Source organism: Hyaena hyaena, unplaced genomic scaffold, assembly GCF_003009895.1.
Source record: "Hyaena hyaena isolate Hyena2069 unplaced genomic scaffold, ASM300989v1 scaffold_853, whole genome shotgun sequence".
NCBI lineage: Eukaryota > Metazoa > Chordata > Mammalia > Carnivora > Hyaenidae > Hyaena > Hyaena hyaena.
The window spans coordinates 506,905-527,311 of record NW_024081486.1 but is presented as its reverse complement, the minus strand read 5'-3'; the positions used below and the strand labels follow the sequence as shown (position 1 = coordinate 527,311).

Genomic DNA, 20,407 nt, shown 5'->3' with positions numbered 1-20,407 from the left:
GAGCCACCCAGGCACTCCTGGACCTATATTGAGATGGAGAGCATAGATCCTACCTCAACGCGATTCACCTTAGGAGTGAAGTGTCTCCTTCTTCTTCATAGGGGTGACTTCCCAGAATCATTATGATACCTACCTGCCTTGGCCCAGCCTGCCTTTTCACTTCTTTTTCTTTTAAATAAAATTGAAAGAACCTCACCTTTGTCAACGCTTAAGGCAAAATGTGTTTTGTTCTTTCACGGACCCCCCGGTTGATCTGGTCTCATCTTTGTCTCTCAGACTTCCCTGAACGCCATAGTCTCTGGTATTACATAGGAAATCTCTAGATGCAAGGCCCTAGGGCTGACCAACTGAAAGCCTGGAATATTCTTCCACCTCCCAAATTGTCAAGGGGTGGGGAGCAAAAAGCAGGGTGAGGATACTGTTAGAACAGAGAAGGCCATCGGGGCAACTCTCCGCCTGACGTAAGACCCTGGTCTCCAGCCTGCTGCTCCCAGGAGAGCACAGGTGTCCCAGTGCCTAAGTCCAAGGTCTATCACACGGCAGGGAACAAAGGAGAAAAAAGCAGAATCACTGTCTACACAATGCACACGGAATCAATTCAGGCCGGGTCTGGAGGCTATTCAGCTGCTTATAAGTCAGGGATTTTATGCAGCTATTATTTTTAACATTTTAACCATTTTATTTATCTATTTAATTTGTATTTATTTATTCATCTATTTATTTACTTTTAAGTAATCTCTTAAACCCAACATGGGGCTTGAACTCACAACCCCCGAGATTAAGAGTTGCACGCTCTTCCGACTGAGCCAGTCAGGCGCCCCCATTTATGAAATCAGTTATTGCTGGGGCGCCTGGGTGCCTCAGTCAGTTCAGCGGCCGATTTCTGTCCAGGTCATGAATTCATGGTTCATGGGTTCGAGTCCCGCATGGGATTCTGGGCTGACAGCTCACAGCCTGGAGCCTGCTTCAGATTCTGTGTCTCTCTCTGCCCCTCTCCTGCTCACTCACTCTCTCTCAAAAGCAAACATTAAAAAAAATTTTTTTTAAGAAATCAGTTATTGCCTATATTTGATAAAGTGGTTTACCCCAAACATTGATGCCTGGAAAAAAAAATCCTTCTAAAGATAATTCTACATTCTAATCAGATCATTCTGAAGTAAAACTTCCTGATTATTCTATCATACATTCTCCTTCCTTAATTCCTTCAAAATGCTAAGTGATTTACTTGTCGCAAAAAGCCCACAAAAATGAGCATTTTTATTTTTTTATATTTAAAAAAATTTCTTAACGTTTATTTATTTTTGAAAGACAGAGAGAGAGCACAAGCAGGGGAGGGGCAGAAAGAGAGGGAGACACAGAATCTGAAGCAGGCTCCAGGCTCTGAACTGTCAGCACAGAGCCTGATGCGGGGCTCGAACTCACGAACCACGAGATCATGACCTGAGCTGAAGTCGGACCCTTAACCAACTGAGCCACCCATGTGCCCCCAAAATGAGCATTTTTAAAGAAAATGCATCATCAAGGAAGGAAGCTTCAGTTACTGGCTGTATAATTGCATTTACAGTGTTTTTCATGATAGGATAGTTTTAGAATCTTCATTTTGTTCCCATGCAGATCTTCCTGGAACACATAGGCTCTGTTAAATGAATAGCTACTCTCAAATTTAAAAGCCATTTAGAGGAATAAATCCCTTGTAGGGAGCAGCTAAAGAGCCACCAAACAGCCGGGTGGCATTCCAACAATTCATCTGATTGATCAGTTATTTGTTTTCAGAAAACGAAATCACACAGCTCAGACCATGTGTGTGGTTTTTATCCTTCCCGCCCATTAAATCCCATGCACCAACCACAAGGAATACGGAAAATGAGACTGTACACCCAAAACTAATGTAATACTGTGTGTCAACTACACTCGAACACAAACATTTTTTAACTTTTTTCTAAAGTTTATTTACTTATTTTGAGAGAAGGTAGAGGGGCAGAGAGAGAAGGAGAGAGAAGATCCCAAGCGGGCTCAAACTCACAGGCCGTGAGATCATGACCTGAGCCCAAACCAAGAGTCACTTAACCGACTGAGCCACTCAGGTGCCCCAAAAGTTTTTAAATTACACACGCACATAGATTTATATATGTTGAGGGCCTCTGAAAGCCTTGGGGTAAGGGAAAGGAGACTGGCTAGCTGGCCATGGGTGAGCGCGTCACTTTTTACTGAAAGCCTATTACAAGAATCATGATGATCATGAGCGTAATTATGATAGTGCGCTGAGTGCGTACATTAGATTCTGTTTTTATCCTTATTTCGCAACTGGAGAACTTCATCCCTGGAACTTGTAAATTTGTTACCTTATTAGGCAAAAGGGCCTTTATAAATTATGATTAAGTCAAGGGTCTTGAGATGGGGTGAGATAATCTGGATTATTGGGGTGGGAACAGTATAATCACAAAGATCCTTACTAGACGAAGAGGGAGGCGGGAGAGTCAGAGGCACAGGTCAGTGTCTCAGGGCCGTGAGCCAAGGAATGTGGGCGACCTCTAGAACCTGGAACAGTCAGGAAGTGGACTCTTCTCCAAGCTTCCAGAAGGAACGCTGCCCAACTAACACCTTTCTTTCAGCCCAGTGACACTCATCTTAGACTTCTGCTGCCAGCACTGTTAACAGAATACATGTGTGTTGTTTCGAGATGCTAAGTTTGTGGTAAGTTGTTAGAGCAGCAAAAGGAAAGTAATACACTGGGGGTTGTGGGAGGTTAGCAACTTGTCAAAAACTTCTAGCTTGTAAGTGGCAGAATTAAAACCCAGATTCCCCTGGGGAGCCTGGGCAGCTCAGTACGTTAAGCATCCAACTTCAGCTCAGGTCATAATCTCATAGTTCATGGGTTCGAGCCCTGTGTCGGGCTCCATGCTGACAACTCAGAGCCTGAAGCCTGCTTCGGATTCGTGCCTCCCTCTCTCTCTGCCCCTCCTCTACTCAGGCTCTGTCTTCCACTCTCTCTCTAAGATAAATAAACATTAAAAATTAAAAAAAAAAAAAAAACCAGATTCACCTGATTCTTAAACAGGCTATGACAAAAATAAAAAGAATATTTTCATTTCAGCTTCCCTTCCTCTGGGGAAACTCCTAACGGACAGATAAAGGAACAGGAGGAATTTGGGGAAGCATAGCAAAGATGGGACAAGGATCGGGTTCAAGGTCAAGAGTCTGAACCTGAAACCTAAAACAAAGGTGACCGATGTGAATGGCTACCATGTGTTAGGGGGAGAAGGGAAACACGTGAAGTAAGCAGGGTTTCATCAAAACACGGCCTGAACGAGGTGGAAGATGGCAACGCACGCTCTTCCCAGGTGATGAGGAGTCCTGGGAAATGGTGGGGATTATGGTGAACTGGGGAGCATGGCGGGGGTTGGGGGGACACTCACTGGTCAGTTTCAGCTGAACGTCAAGAGGGAAGGTGGGCTTTGCCAAATCTTCAGTTTCTCTGAAGAAGCCAGAAATCCAGGGTTGCATGAAACGTCAGGATTTTTAAAGATGGGAAACAAGTTCAAATTTGGTTAAAACACCGTATGACCTAAAGAAGACACATCTTTGGGCTACCAGTGCGTGACCTGTGGCCCAAAGCTCCATGTTATCTGAACATGGGCCGGTATCAATATATACTCCTCTCTCTGCAACCGCTGGCTAGGGGAATCTCAAGGGGACAGAGCACTCGAGAAATTTTAACCTGAAAGGCCATACATATTTAAGATGAGGTGCATGTGTTTGAATATGAGCATACGCATCAGGAGAAAGAGAGCTTTTTCTCTATACAGTATGCAGATATTTGTCTAAAAGCTTGAAGATAATCTAAGACTAGTGTTTATTTTTAAGTTTACTTATTTTACTTTGAGAGAGAGCGAGAGTGAGAGAGGGAGAGAGAGCATGCAAGAGAGAGCAAGCGCACAAGCGGGGGAGGGGCAGAGATGGCCAGAGAGAATCCCAAGCAGGCTCCGCGCTATCAAACTCACAAACCATGACGTCACGACCTGAGCCGAAATCAGGAGTTGGATGTTTCCCTGAGTCCCCCAGGTGCCCCAAAACTAGTGTTTAAATGAACAAACAGCATTATCACCTATCATAACTAATATCAGACGCCCAGATCTTCCAGCAAAGATAACTCAAGGCCATTGAGCTTCTCCATTTCAGTTTGGGGATACTACATTTCTAAACTCTCTGGTATGCTGCTTTAAGAATCCCTAATCTTTAGGGTTATATAAACATGAAAAAGCACAATTTCTATTTTCTCCACCATCAAACCCTAGATTTTTAAAACTATAAATCGTTTCTGAGAGCCTGTCAAAACAGCAAAGGGATGTGGGCAAAGGTCAGCCTTATTTTATTTTGTTTTTATTTTTATAAAAAAAAGAAAAGAAAAGAAAAAGCCAGCATGGGAGAGGAAACAGCATTGCTTTTAGTTTCTTGCAGGCATTTTTTTTTTTAAGTTTCAACATGTGACTGCTTAAAGGTACCTCAGTAGAATGAACACGCGGCTATTTCTCCAGGCACTGTGCACGATACCCCCTCCCCCACCCCTACAGCAGCGCTCTCTGGTTCTTCCAGTTCGTGGGCACAGAATTAGCGCTCGCTCTCTCTCTCACCTTTCCCTTCTGGAGAAGATCTACTCCCTTCTCCTCACGCCTACCCTCAAATTCCCCAGCCACGCAGCTTTATAGCTGTGATATCAAAGAGAAGCAATTCATATACCCTACAAACACTTGCTTGTTATTCGGTAGTTATTTCTTTTAAACTGTTTGGGGGTGCCTGGGTGGCTCAGTTGGTTAAGAACCTGATTCTTGATTTGGGCTCAGGTCAAGATCTCATGGTTCGTGGGTTCGAGCCCCGTGCAGGGCTCCACGCTTACAGTGCAGAGCCCGCTTGGGGTTCTCTCTCCTCTTTCTCTCTCCTCTCTCTCTCTCTCTCTCTGTCCCTGCCCCACTGGTGCTTGCTCTCTGCCTCTCTCTCTCTCAAAATAAATAAATCAACTTTAAAAAAAAGGTTAAAGTGCCTTATACATCATAAATGTTTGGTTACTTTACTATAAAACAACTTCTATTCCTACAGACTTTGTGCTTTTTTTAATCTTGCAGGCAAAGAAACGCAGTAACACTGCGAGGAAACCACTGACTGAAAACCTCTTACAGATACGCGAGGCTTGGTACACACATACCCTATTGAGCCTCCATAACGTCGTAGTGGAGTAGCTTTTATGGCCTTTGTACAGATGCACAAACTGAAGCACCCAAGACACGTGACACTTTTCAGGACGTGTACCTAACAACGCACAGCCTGAATGCACACTTAGTCTTGCTGCCTGGCCTTCAGGAATGACCTGACCTGAACATCTAACAAAATGGGACAAAGAGTAACAGTCAAAAGAAATTGTGGGAAAGCATTTAGCGTCATGGAGCCCACCGAACACGGCTCTAATCCAATAGCGTAATAGAACCGAATGTTCAGGTGTGGGCATGTGATTGACGTTGAGAAGGTCCAAACTATCTCTTTAGTTTACACTGGGGACAATCTCTTGACTCCAGACTATAGAGAAGAGTTTCCAACGTCATGAACTAATTCCACACTGTTCTCCCATACCGCGCCCTTACAGAGTACAGAAAGCAGGAGTTATGCCCCAGACCTCCAAGCAACCTGTCACATACATGACCTCAGGGGCAGAACAGTCGTAGGCAATAGTCCTTCCGTGACGTATGCCATTTGTCACTCATCCGTTCTCATGTCCGCCCTCCCACTCGGCCACAGTCATTGCAATTTCCACCAAGTAACCCATTTAATCTTCTCCTTGGACTTTAAATCCACTGCCCCCTCCTTTCAGGTGCTACTTATATCAGAGCCTCCAAAATCAGCCCAGCTTCAGAGATTCTGCAAGGTCAAACCATGGGGTCACCAATGAGTTTCACGTTTTTTACCCTGGTCAAGCCTACCCACGTGAACAGAACAAATTATCTTCCATGATAGTTCTGGGCTTCGGACTTAATCCAATAAACTGCATTTCAAGATATTTATCCCTAGGGGCCATGTAAAGGAATTCATTGAAGAGAAAAATGGAGGAAAGCAACAAAGCAAGGTAACAAACACAGGCTCTTTCTTAAGGTCCAAACCAATGTCATCTCCTTCATGAAGTCCTCCTCACCACCTAGAAGTTCTTTCATAATAGTTATGAACATGTCATCCGTCCCTTCTTGAAATAGATCGAGAGCTCCTTCGGTGCAGGAGACACGCCACAATTACTCTGCCAAAACCTATATTGTGTGTAGCACAGCAGTAGACAAGGTATGTCTACTCAATGAGTACTCATGTGCTGTCTTCACTTGTGTGTATGCTAACGTAGGTGCCTACACATGAAACTAAACTTAAGCTGAAAGTTAAACTGAAAGCTTAAGTCAGTTACTTTTATATTTCCATCCTACCCAATCCTGTGTAGGGCTGAAGATACGATTTTGTCAAAATAAAAAGACTCATAAGCTAAACTGTAATTTAAAATAGATCATTCTGTGCTGAGCATAAGTAGAAAAGAAAGCATTTACTCACCTATGGATGCTAATTTTCCAAGCATAGTAAAACTCTTAACTGGTTTAGTTCCCTTATCTTACTTTTGATTCCAGATGTCATTTTTTCCCCCAAGGCTGATTTTTACGTTCTCATTTCTTTGTGTGTTGCCTCGATTGCTTTTAATGAGCAAGTATTATATTTTAAATCCCAACGTCGATAACATTAACTTTTCAAAGAAACTGAGTGGCATTTAAAGCCTTGTTGATGACCAGTTATTAAGTTAGCTAGGGTTATTTCACACCTCCCCAAAATACACCTAAGTATCACTTTAGAAATTGGCTGGGAATTTAGTTCACAAGTGAACCAATGAAGGGAAAAATTTATTTAGAAAAGTGTTTGCAACCTATCTGCAAGGAGAGATTTCTAAATTCTCATCTACAATAAAGAGAGTCACTTTTTTCCTTTAAAAATCAAAAGTTGTCAACAGGCTAGAATTCTGCGTCTTTCAAGTTTGAATTTGAAGAACAATTGAAATCAGAGAGATTTCAAGTCATTAGACTTTTAAATTTTTTTCACTTGAACAGTAACTAACACCCAGGCAGGGCTGCCTTTCCCAACGCTGATGAAGTCGGCTCCAGACCCGTCCATGATATCATACTCTACTTGACCATGGTGAAAGAAAGGATGAATCCTTTTGTTAGATATTATTTTAATGAGTGATTTAAAGCTACTCTGCCAAGCGATTGAAAATTGCTCATACGGTCTTAAGCAAATAACACGCCTAACGATGTTTCCTCATAAACTTGATCACATTTAGATTCTGAAATCACATTCAACCTCCTCAACTCCTTTCTATTTCCCTATGTCAATATCACAGCGATCGCATCAACGCAATTCATGCAAACACAAGTCTCCATTCTCTCCATCTGTCCTTAAAAGCCCCATTCAGCAGCAGTTTGTGCTATAGCACCATGCTGCAGCATCCCTGCACTTGAACTTGGGAATCCAGGCTTTCCAGGACTGCAGGCAGAGCCCTTACCGCATTCCTTCTGAACCTCATCTTGCCTCTCGGGGGAGTTCCCTCTGCCATCTCGCCTATACGCAATAATGCTCTTCTTTTCGGTTGTCAGTGCAACACTGATGAAACAGGAGGTGCTTCTCGGGTAGTAGTTAAAAGCGGCAGCCAAAAATCTCTATCAAACAAAGCTACCGTAGCTGCTTCCATTACCAACGTGGCAGCACAGCAAAAACACCCACTCATCCTGATTAGTCAGCTGACGAGCCTTCCCGGCCCGCTCATTGTAATTCAGAGTTGACACATCCCCCCAATTACTTAGCCCGATCGCACCTCTCGGATTAGCTCCGGGCAGACTGCTGAGGAAGGTCGGGCACGTCCTCAGAGTGGAGGAAGGAGGAAAAAAATGACTCTCTCCTAGGGGCTCGATGGGACTGGCTCTCTCCTCTACGCAGTTTGATTTTTAAGGTGGAATGCTAAGAATCTCTGTGAAGGTAGTATTAACTGGTACCTTTATTCCTGTACTCCCCTGATCTGTAACGGAAAACTGGAAAACTCGCTTCAGGGTTCGTTGTGTTTTTTTGTATTGTTATTATGAAATGCTGTTCTGAGTTTGAGCCTTGTGAAAGGTTACCAGTTGGGGAAATTTTGTCTTGATGATAATCTAGAAAGAACACACAAACTTTCTAATGTGGATAGAATCCTCTTACGGATTGACATCTCCCCAAATTGTGCAGCTAAAAAAAAAATCATGTTTCCCATCATTAGTTAAGAATATAACCTAACTGCAGGGTTTATTTTGGAATTCACAAATTAAGGGCTTCTAATTGAGTTGGGTACTTATTTCATAGATATTTAAAGTAACATACCAAAGAAAGTTACATCTTATTTATACGATGGCAATTTTCACCAGAAACGCTTTTTGCTGAATGCAACTTTTGCTCTCAAAATTAGCTTGTATTCAATATTTACCTTTAATGTAAACCGTGCCCAATGGCTACTAATAGTTGGGATGTAATTAATGTCCTCTCGGTTTTTTTTTTTTTTTAATGTTTATTTATTTAGTTTTGAGAGGGGCGTTTGGGTGGCTCAGTCCAACTTCGGCTCAGGTCATGATCTCACAGTTTGTGAGTTCAAGCCCCGTGTCAAGTTCTGTGCTGACAGCTCAGAAAGAGCCTGGAGCCCTGCTTTGGATTCTGTGTCTCCCTCTCTCTCTCTAGGCCCCTCCCTGACTTGTGCTCGCGCTCTCTCTCTGTCTCGCTCTCTCTTTCTTGAAAATAAACATAAAAAAACATATTTTAGAAAGAGGGAGAGGGAGGGGCACAGAGAGGGAGACAGAAAATCCCAAGCAGGCTCTGGGCTATCAGCGCAGACCCCAACGTGGGGCTCGATCTTACAAATCGTGGGATCATGACCTGAGCCTAAATTAAGAGTTGGAGGCTTAACCAATCGAGCCCCCCAGGCGCCCCTGTAATTAATGTACTCTTGAGGATGCGTACAGAAACTATACCACAAGCAGAGACATTGAACCTGTTAAAAAGAAACAACACTTAAAGTAATCTATAGCCAGTTACATGTCATAATCACCTGGGTCCCCAATCCTGCCCCACACCACCACTCGGCAGTAAAGAGAATGAAGGGACCCTGTGTGCCAAGCTCTATGCTGACCATGGTTCATACTTCCCCACTGACAGATCGTCTCTAGGAGAACAGGAAGGGGAGCTTCGCCTCCCAAGAAACAAGTCATTATTGCTCTGTCAACTCCCAACCAACAGTACAGAAACCAAATCTTATATTTCTCTTTTAGGGGGGAAAAAAACCACAAAAAAACCTCTGTTCCAAGTGGCCTATTGGATTAATAAAAAATAAAACCTTAACAAAAAAACGTGATGCTACGTGCCAAACCGTCACTCAATGAAAATTAATTTAATCAAGCAGTTTTGGCTAAAAGACAAAAGCTGAGCTGGGTAATAAAAAGTGTTTCATTGTAACAAGTGCTATATTAAGTAGAAAAGAACTGTAAACTGAAATCTCATCAACAAGCCCAAGGATAGATCCTAAAAGGCCAGAGCAAGGTCAATAGTTTTGACTTGACTTTGCCCCATCAACAGGGCTCAATAGTATACACCAGACGGATTTATGCACTCTAAAGGAATTTACCTTTAAAAAAAAAAAAAAAAAACCCACTTAAGGGGCACCTGGGTGGCTCAGCTGGTTAAGCATCTGACTTCAGCTCAGGTCATGATCTCATGGTTTGTGAGTTCGAGCCCCATGTCGGGGTCTGCACTGACAGCACAGAGCCTGCTTGGGATTCTGTATCTCCCTCTCTCTCTGCCCCTCCCCCACTTGTACTCTGTCTCTCTCAAAAATAACTAAATATTAAAAAAATTTTTTAGGGGCGCCTGGGTGGCTTAGTCGGTTAAGCGTCCGACTTTCGCTTAGGTCATGATCTCGCGGTTCGTGGGTTCGAGCCCCGCGTCGGGCTCTGTGCTGACTGCCAGCTCAGAGCCTGGAGCCTGTTTCAGTCTGTGACTCCCTCTCTCTCTGACCCTCCCCTGCTCACGCTGTCTCTCTCTCTCTCCTAGAAATAAATAAAAATATAAAAATAAAAAAAATAAAAAAAAATTTTTTTAAACCAATTTATTTGTGTATCCACAAGTCATCTGGAAAATGACAGCAGCAGATGGAAAGCACACCAACTGAAGTTCTTGAAAATTCGATTCTTGCTCTGCCTCTTTTTATTAGACATTTCACCTTGGATCTCTCACAAAACCTTCCCTAAGTGTGTATATCAATGTAATTCCCTCAGCTATATGACACTTATAATGAAGCCTGTTTATAGTACTTAATCAGGAAATAGAATCAACATTACTTAGAAAATGTGAACACTTTTGAAAAAGCACAAGGGTTTGCTATTTTAGTTTACTAACTTGTATGAATTTGGTATTAATCCCTCTCTCCACTGTCTATATAGTTAAGCACTTCTGTTAAAGAAATAAACAAAAACACCACGTCGCTGATTTGCTCAAGATGAAGACTAATTCAAGCTGGGTATGAAAATAATCATCTCGTACATTTTACCACACAAGTGCAGGTAGATTTCTATGCTTATTTGCTAGATTAGTAGAGGAAAAGGCACACTGGTAAAGAAGTCCAACAACTTAGATTTTTGGCTTGTCTTCGCAACTAAATAAACATCCTCTGGTGAGAGTGGCCTCCAGTCTGGAGACGAAGAATTTCTGATGATTGATGCTGGACTCTCAAAGGAAAAACATGTATTGAGGGGCACCTGGGTGGCTCAGTTGGCTACGCATCCGACATCCCACTTCGGCTCAAGTCATGATCTCACAGTTTGTGGGTTCGAGCCCCAAGACAGGCTCAGTGCTGAAGGCTCAGAGCCAGGAGGCTGCTTCGGATTTTGTGTTTCCCCTCCCTCTCTGCCCCTCCCCCACTCACGCTCTGTCTCTCTCTCTCTCTCTCAATAATAAATAAACATTAATTAGGCGAGTCTAAAAATGGGAAAGATCATCCTGGCTGAGAGCAGGATCCCAGCTCTCATATTTTTCTCTTAGGGACACTGTTTTCTCTATCTGGATCTTGAAAAGCTAAGGGCTAGATTCCACTAGGGGAGCTAAGTCCTATCCCTGTTGAGTCATTGCCCTACTCTATCCCAGGGGAAGAAACGTCTAGAAAGACACACATCAAAATGTTAAAAAGTGGGGGCATCTGGGTGGCTCAGCCAGTTAACGATCTGACTCTTGATAATCAGCTCAGGTTGTGATCTCGAGGTGGTGAGATCAAGCCCCGCATCAGGCTCTGCGCTAAGCATGGAGCCTCCCTCCCTCCCTCCCTCCCTCTGCCCCTCCCCTACCCGTGCACTCTCTCTCTTTCTCTCAAAATAAATAAACCTTAAAAACAAAAGCTCCCATAAAAATTGCCTTGCTCTGAAAGGCACAGGGAACCATGAGTTTCTTCTCACTCATAATCCAGCTAATGGTTCTTCCCCAAGAGGTTTCATCTCAGATGGCATTGTCTAGCTCAATTTCCTATACCAACCCTTCTTCCTACTTTCTCATCTCCCCATGCCATCGATTTTTTTTTATTCATTTCTTTTGAGAGAGAAGGGGCAGAGAGAGGGAAGGAGAGAATCCGAAGCAGGCTCTGCACAGTGCCCCATGCTGGGCCCAAATTCACAAACCGGGAGATCATGACCTGAGCCAAAACCAAGGGTCGGACGCTTAACCGATTGAGCCACCGGGGCACCCCCATCCCATCTGTTTTTATTTTTTCCATCAGTACTTTCATTGTCTTCATCAGTATCAGCATAATCTTTACTCCCATAAACAGAAAGTATTATATAAAACAAAAATAAAAAGTTTTTGTAGGGGCGCCTGGGTGGCTCAGTCGGTTAAGTGGCCAACCTCTCTCTCAAAAATAAACAAAACTTAAGAAAAAAGCTACTGCAAAATGCATTGGTACTTACTGAGATTTTCTGGAGAGAAATTTTGAGAGAAGACCATGTATCTGATCTTCGATCAAGAATAATGGTAAACCGGGAGTCAGATCCATTTTGCCTACAAGATAAAAAATAGTATTTTTTCTCAGTAACTACCCAGATTTACGAGGTATGTCCTTAATTCTGACTATTTCATTTGCATTTGATGCCTTAACTAAAGATAAATTTCTTCGGCTTGGGAAAGCTATCACAAAGCACTGCATGGGAAAACCAATTTAATTCCATGTTCCACTACTCAATATTTAAAATTTCTTTTATTCATAGCAGCACTCTCAACAATAGCCGAAACGTGGAAAGAGCCTAAGTGTCCATCAATGGATGAATGGATCAAGAAGATGTGGTTTCAGCAAAGGAAACAACCCACAAAACTAATAGGCAACCAACGGAATGGGAAAAGATAGTTGCAAATGACATATCAGATAAAGGGTTAATATCCAGAATCTATAAGGAACTCGCCAAACTCCACACCCGAAAAACAAACAACCCAGTGAAGAAATGGGCAGAAGATATGAACAGACACTTCTCCAAAGAGGACATCCAGATGGCCAACAGACACATGAAATGATGCTCAGCATCCCTCCTCATCAGGGAAATACAAATCAAAACCACACTGAGATACCACCTCACACCAGCCAGAGTGGCTAAAATGAGCAAATCAGAGAACTCTAGATGTTGGCGAGGATGTGGAGAAACGGGCACCCTCCTACACTGTTGGTGGGAATGTAAACTGGTACAGCCCCTCTGGAAAACAGTGTGGAGGTTCCTCAGGAAACTAACAATCGAACTCCCCTATGACCCAGCAATAGCACTGCTAGGAATTTACCCAAGGGATACAGAAATGCTGAGGCATAGGGGTACATGTACCCCAATGTTCATAGCAGCACTCTCCACAATAGCTAAAACATGGAAAGAGCCTAAGTGTCCATCAACGGACGAATGGATCAAGAAGATGTGGTTTATCTATACCATGGAATACTACATGGCAATGAGAAAGAATGACATCTGGCCATGTGTAGCAACATGGATGGACCTTGAGGGTGTTATGCTGAGCAAAATAAGTCAGGCAGAGAAGGACAAATATCATATGTTTGCACGTATAGGAGGATTAGGAGGAACTTAACTGAGGAACAAGGGGGAGAAGAAGGGGAGAAATGGTGGGGGAAAGGGAGAGAGGCAAACCATGAGAGACTCTTGAATGCTGACAAAAACTGAGGACTGATGGATGTCGGGGGGAGGGGGGAGGGGCATGGAGGAGGGCACTTGTGGGGATGAGCACTGGGTGTTATGTGGAAACTAATTTGACAATAAACTATTTGTAAACAAAAAATAAAATAAAATCTTATGAAACCAGAAAAAAAATAAATATTAAAAAAAAAAAAAGAAGATGTGGTTTATCTATACGATGGAATACTACATGGCAATGAGAAAGAAGGAAATCTGGCCATGTGTAGCAACATGGATGGAACTCGAGGGTGTTTTGCTGAGTGAGATAAGTCAGGCAGAGAAGGACAGATACCATATGTTTGCACACATAGGAGGATTAGGAGGAACTTAACGGAGAACCGTGGGGGAGAAGAAGGGGGGAAATAGTGGGGGAGAGGGAGTGAGGCAAACCATGAGAGACTCTTGAATGCTGAGAACAAACTGAGAACTGAAGGGTGTGGGGGGGAGGGGGGGTGATGGGTATGGAGGAGGGCACTTGTTGGGATGACCACTGGGTGTTGTTGGAAACCAACCTGACAATAAACTATTTATTAAAAAATAAATAAAAATAAATAAATAAATAAAAGATTAAACAAAGAAAATTGCAAGGCTATGTGAGAAAAAAATAAAATTTCTTTTTTGGTACTAATGTCATTTTTTTTAAGTTTATTTATTTATTTAAATATTTTTATTTATTTCTAGGAGAGAGAGAGAGAACGACAGCGTGGGCAGGGGAAGGTGAGAGAGAGAGGGAGACACAGACTCTGAAATAGGCTCCAGGCTCTGAGCTGGCAGTCAGCACAGAGCCCAACGCAGGGCTTGAACCCACGAACCGCGAGATCATGACCGAAGCGAAAGTCGGACGCTTAACCGACTAAGCCACCCAGGCGTCCCTATTTATTTATTTTGAAAGAGAGAGAGAACGTACCACCAGCACAGAGCCCAATGCTGGGTTCAGTCCCACGAACTGTGAGATCATGACCTGAGCCAAAATCAAGAGTCAGATGCTTAACCAACTAAGTCACCCAGGTGCCCCTAATGTCATTCTTTTAAATAGTCAAGTGATGGCATAAAGCAAATAGGTCACTAAGATAAATTTGGCACAGTGCAAACCTGGGTATGGGAAAATTTTATAGACAGCTGTCCTTCATGACATCAGATTAAACTTTTCATGGCAACCCATCAAGAGCCCATGATCCATTCATTCATTCATTCATTCACTCACTCAGAAAAACACTGTTAAATATAGGTTTCTATCTTGTCTGCTCCTTGAGAGAAGGAAGTTTAATGAATAATTTTTTACTTTACTTAAGGGGTGCAGTATAAATTTAGTTTTCTGTGATGTGACTTTTGTTCATGAGATTCTTCATACTTTTACCACTGTAGACTTGTGCCCTCTTAGTCATCACAGTTAATAAATGGAAACTGTTTCCTTTAAAAATCTGTTTTCAGGGCACCTGGGGGTGCTCAGTCGGCTAAGCATCTGATTCGATTTCCACTCAGGTCATGATCTCATGGTTCATGAGTTCAAGCCCCACGTCGAGCTCTGTGCTGACAGCACAGATCATGCTTGGGATCCTCTCTCTCTCCCTCTTTCTTTTTTTCTTTTTTTTTTTTTAAATTTATTTTTATTTATTTTTATTTATTTCTAGGAGAGAGAGAGAGAGAGACAGCGTGAGCAGGGGAGGGTCAGAGAGAGAGGGAGACACAGACTCTGAAATAGGCTCCAGGCTCTGAGCTGGCAGTCAGCACAGAGCCCGACATGGGGCTCGAACCCACGAACCGTGAGATCATGACCTAAGCGAAAGTCAGATGCTTAACCGACTAAGCCACCCAGGCGCCCCCTCTCTCTCCCTCTTTCTGCCCTCCCCTGCTTGGGCTCTCTCTCTCTCTCTCTCAAAGTAAATAAACTTTTAAAAAAATAAATAAAAATTTGTTTTCAACCTAAATAAAATCCTTAAGGAAGCTTTTGAAACTTACCTTTGAAAGCATTCTAGTCTCAAATGATTTCTAATATCAAGAAGTTCCTCCTAATAAATTCCAATATCGCCTTTGAATCTATTTAACATTCAGTCTTCATTTTTTATCCTTGGGAGAACAGCTACCCTCACTCTTGGCTAGGAAGGTTTCCTTATAGGCAAATCAAAGGCTTTAAGTAGGATCATCATTTTCAACCTATGTCCTTCTTCATGAAGACAAATATTTCTAGACTCCCAATTCTGTTTTCATAGGTCCTCGGTATAATTGTTTTTAATAATTTAGGTAGCTGTCCGCTTCGCCTTCTAAGTTTCTTATCTCCTCTGAAGGTGAGTCTTATAATCACTTATAATAATAATTACAGCCACACTAAAAAGCCATTTTCCCTTTATTATGTTCAAATGTGTATCCGATACATAACAAATTTTAAAAAGTGTAATGAAATGCTATACCTTGCAATAGATGTCAAGTAAGTCAGCACTTTTGCTATCACTTCTTCTGGTATACATCTGAAATTACAATTTTCTGGGAAAGTAATGATCCAAGCATTATCCTTTCCGCGGCCACCTAAAACAGTATTAAAAAAAAAAAGCAACCTAATTAACAATTCATGTGACAACAATACAAGAAAGACGATCCGAAAGGGGGGGCTAGAAGATAGTTTGAGGCCAATATAACTTTCCTAAGGATGACGGTCTCCACATAAATCAAAATGGCGCCACGCTCCTAAGTTTAAGAAGTAGCCAAGTAGCTTCTAAATGAAAACAGAATGTACGAAAGAAGAAAGAGAGAGCAAGAGAGAAAGCAAAAGGAGTAATTACAGTCAGGAAAAGTTTTCATGGAACGCATATAATAAATATAATTGAAAACACAGTTGAGCCCCCACGTTGGATAACCAAGGGTATTACTGGGGAATAATTGTTTCTATACACATGCTAAGGGCCTAAATCCCAACTGGGTGACTGACGGCTTGACAGGAAATGGAAACCTTGATATAATCAACCACTTCCAGCTATGGTGAACCTGAGAGAATATAGGATATAAACTACAGGAAATAAGTGACGTTCAAACGAATTGGTGGAAGAAACAACATAAGCAGTAATGGCGACAATGGTACAGAACTCTGACTAAAGAATGCAAAGAAACGGCAAACACCATAAATTCTTCGTGAGTTAAAATTCAGTATGCACACACCCTATAACAGAGCCCTCCACACGGCCTGGAGGGGATGGAACATTAAGAATGAAAGCCATCTAAGTGCAGGGATGAGCCTTACACATGTTTAAGGTCCTACCCTACAGGCGGCCTAATGACTGGGCACAGAGTAGGTGCTCAATAAATACTTAGTGCGAAATACAAGTTAAAGGACTATTTTAGGAGGAAAGTTATAGGGTGGCCTTCGAATTTAGCTTGCTAATGGAAATTTTTTGAGAAGTTTAGTTCTAATTCATATTTGGCTGGATTCAAGTGAATAAAGATAGAAGGATATAAAAAAAATGCAATGTGCACTAAAAATACCACAATGGTAAGGTGCCTGGCTGGCTCGGTCGGAACAGCATGCGATTCTTGATCTTGGGGTTGTGAGTTCAAGCCTCACGTTGGGTGTAGAGATTACTTAAAAAATAAACTTTAAAAAAAATATGACAATGACAAAGGAGAGAGAATGGAATGATAAAAATACTTAATGCAAAACAAAGCAGAAATGGAGGGAAAAACAGAAAGAATCAATGGGGCAAGTAGAAAACAAATAGTAAAATGGTAGATTTAAACCCAGCCATATGGATAATCACATTAAATGTAAATAATCCTGACATCCCCATTAAAAGTTAGAGATGGTCAAACTGGATTAAAAAAATCAAGACCCAACTATATACTATCTACAAGAAACATTTTATTTTTCATGTAATTTCTTTTTTTTTTAGAGTTTATTTTGAGAGAGAAACAGAGAGAGAGAGAGAGAGGGAGCAGGGAAGGGGCAGAGAGAAAGGGAGAGAGAGAACACAGAGCCTGACTCAGGGCTCAATCTCACAGTTCGTGAGATCATGACCTAAACTGAAATCAAGAGTCGGATGCTGGGGTGCCTGGGTGGCTTAGTCGGTTTAGTGTCCGACTTTCGCTTAGGTCATGATCTCGCGGTTCGTGGGTTCGAGCCCCGCGTCGGGCTCTGTGCTGACTGCCAGCTCACAGCCTGGAGCCTGTTGCAGAGTCTGTGTCTCCCTCTCTCTCTCTGGCCCTCCCCTGTTCACGCTGTCTCTCTCTCCCTCTCTCGCCTAGAAATAAATAAAAATATTAAAAAAAAAAAAAAAGAGTCGGATGTTTAACCTACTGAACAACCCAGGCGCAGCCTCAAATGATTTTCTTAATATCTAGTTATAGTCCTGACTCTGAAATCTATTTTGTCTAAAATTAGATGACTTCATTGGGTGCCTCACATTCAGTGTGGAGCCCATTTGGGATTTTCTCTCTCTGCTCTTCCCCCGCTCACTCACATACACTCTCTCTTTCAAAATAAATAAACAGACTTTAAAAAGAAAAGAAAATCTTTTGATAACCAACCAGTGGGAAATTCATCAAAAGAATATAATAATCCTAAATGCTTATATACCTGATAACGAAGCTTCAAAACCCATGAAACCAAAACTAATAGAGCTACAAGGAAAAACAGACAAATCCACAACTTTAGTCAAAAAATTTCACCACTCCTCTCTCAATAATTGACAGAACGAGTAGACAGGCAATTTGCAAGGACACAGTATACCTGAGCAACAATCTTTTCTTTAAATGTTTATTGATTTTTGATAGAGAGCTTGAGCAGGGAAGGGGCAGAGAGAGAAGGAGATAAAGGATATGAAGCAGGCCTTTGTGGACTGAAGAGAAATTGTTCTCTGGAAAAAAATAAAATGGAGACTGTACTTTTTTTTATTGCTTATTTTGAGAGAGGGAGAGAGAGCGAGAGCAGGAGAGGGGTAGAGAGAGGGAGAGAATCCCAAGCAGGCTCTGCTGTCAGCACAGAGCCGTCAGCACAGAGCCGGACGTGGGGCTTGACCTCATAAACTGTGAGATCATGACCTGAGTGGAAACCAAGAGTCACATGCTTAACAAACTGAGCCAGTCAGGCACCCCAAATGGAGATTCTATTTTTTTTTTTAATGTTTTATTTATTTCTGAGAGAGAGAGAGAGACAGTGTGAGCAGGGGAGGGCCAGAGAGAGAGGGAGACACAGAATATGAAGCAGGCTCTAGGCTCTGAGCTAGCTGTCAGCACACGGCCCAACATGGGGCTCAAACCCATGAACCGCGAGATCATGACCTGAGCCAAAGTCAGACGGTTAACCAACTGAGCCACCCAGGCGCCCCATCGAGATTCTATTTTTTAAAAAATGGTTAAGATGGTCAATTTTACATTATGAGTATGTTATCACAATTTTTAAAAATTATGTACAAATGCATATGCTAATATGCAACATACCAATGCATATAATATATGAAAAGTAAAACTTTATCATAAATGACACTCTTAAAAAATTAACTTAGTACATGCTACTTAATTAGGGTCACTTGACGGTGTTTGTAAGAAACATTTAAATAATCAGAGGGGCGCCTGGGTGGCTCAGTCAGTTAAGCATCCGACTTTGGCTCAGGTCACAAGCTCACGTTTCATTTCGTGAGTTTGAGCCCTGCATCAGGTTCTGGGCTGACAGTTCTGAGCCTGGAGACTGCTTCAGATTCTGAGTCTCCCTCTCTCTGCTCCTCTCCCACTCTCACTTGGTTTCTCTCTCTCTCTCTCTCAAAAATAAATAAACATTTGAAAACATGTTAAATAATCATGTCAAATAAACATTTGAAAACATGTTAAATAATCATGTTAAATAACATGAAAACATGTTAAAAAATAGCAGAAGAGAACATCCTGAGGAAGTCACCTCAGTTACCACCCTCTCTCTCAGAATCCTGCTTGCAGCCATCACAGATCGAAACACAGTTAAAGCCCCTACCCTCTAAATGTCTATTTGTTTAGCAGCTATGTGCATAATGCATAAATGTTTATGAAAATAGTGCTTCTCAGTATGCAACTCTTGATCTCAGGGTCCTCATTTGGAGCCCCACGTTATGTGCAGAGATTACTTAAATACATAAAAACTTAAACATTTAAAAGAGTGCTTCTCAAGCTCCGTGTGTGCATGTGTGCGCGTGCACGCACGCCTGTGTGTACGGCTACTTATGTAATAAGGACCCCACTCATTTCGCTAAGAAATTCATTCATTTGGGGCGCCTGGGTGGCTCACTCGGTGGAGCACCCAACTCTTGATTTTGGCTCAGGTCATGATCTACCAGTTTGTGGGTTCGGGCCCCACACTGGACTCTGCACTGACAATGAGGAGCCTGCTTGGGATTCTCTCTTCTCATCCCCCTCCACCCCTCCTCCGCTCACTCTCTCTCAAGATAAATAAATAATTGTAAAACAATAGCATTACTTAGGGAGCAAGGAAATACATAATTTAAAAAAAGAAATCCAAACCCTGATCTAGTCTAAATATACGAAAAGTCTGCTTACCAGACAAGAAGGCGATATCTTGCATCAAGAAATGACTGATGTCCTTCACGCGGAGCAGGAGCTCGGTTTCTATGACAAACGAGAAAGTGGGAGAGATGACACGCGTATTAGAGCTCAGCCGGAAGCGTCCGCGCGATTTCTCATTATGCTGAAAAGGACCCTGGGGGCCCCCGCAGACACACTGATCTTCCCTCTCTACTCCTCTCGGCTCCAGGGCAAGGAAAACGCACTCTTGAAAATATCGTCAGGGAAGTGGGACCAGTGTCCCAGTTCGCAGCATCAAGACCTACGACATAAACTACTCTCACTCCCCAGAATGCCAGGGGCCAAGGTCCCAACCCCAGGGCGTCCCAATTCATTTAAAGGGTAGACTGTCACTTCAAGATACTGCAGCAGATGGTCTTCTTCTGATAATGACTTTCATTCTGCAAAGTTTATTAGCGATTACAGAGCCCTTCTTGGGTCTTTTAGCTTATGGGATCCTTAAAATAAGCCCGAGGAAGGCATTCTTATGCCGTCTCATAAGTCAGGACAAGAGTGGAGTGGTTAAGGGTATGTGTTAGTTGCCCCCGATCTTCAGCGCTAACTTGTCATGTTCGGTCCTG

The 20,407-nt window shown here is 42.4% G+C and overlaps 1 protein-coding gene across 1 annotated transcript in view; it reads right to left on the bottom strand.

Moving 5' to 3' along the window:
- MCF2 (MCF.2 cell line derived transforming sequence) overlaps window positions 1–19,827 on the bottom strand; it is an 84,136-nt gene extending 64,309 nt beyond the window's left edge. Inside the window, exons 1-3 of the mRNA XM_039219997.1 lie at window positions 19,803–19,827; window positions 15,701–15,815; window positions 12,036–12,126 (exon numbers count right to left, since the gene is read on the bottom strand). Of these exons, the coding sequence (XP_039075928.1) occupies window positions 12,036–12,126; window positions 15,701–15,815; window positions 19,803–19,827 (231 nt within the window). The remainder of the gene's footprint in view (window positions 1–12,035; window positions 12,127–15,700; window positions 15,816–19,802) is intronic.
- Window positions 19,828–20,407: the final 580 nt, after the last annotated feature.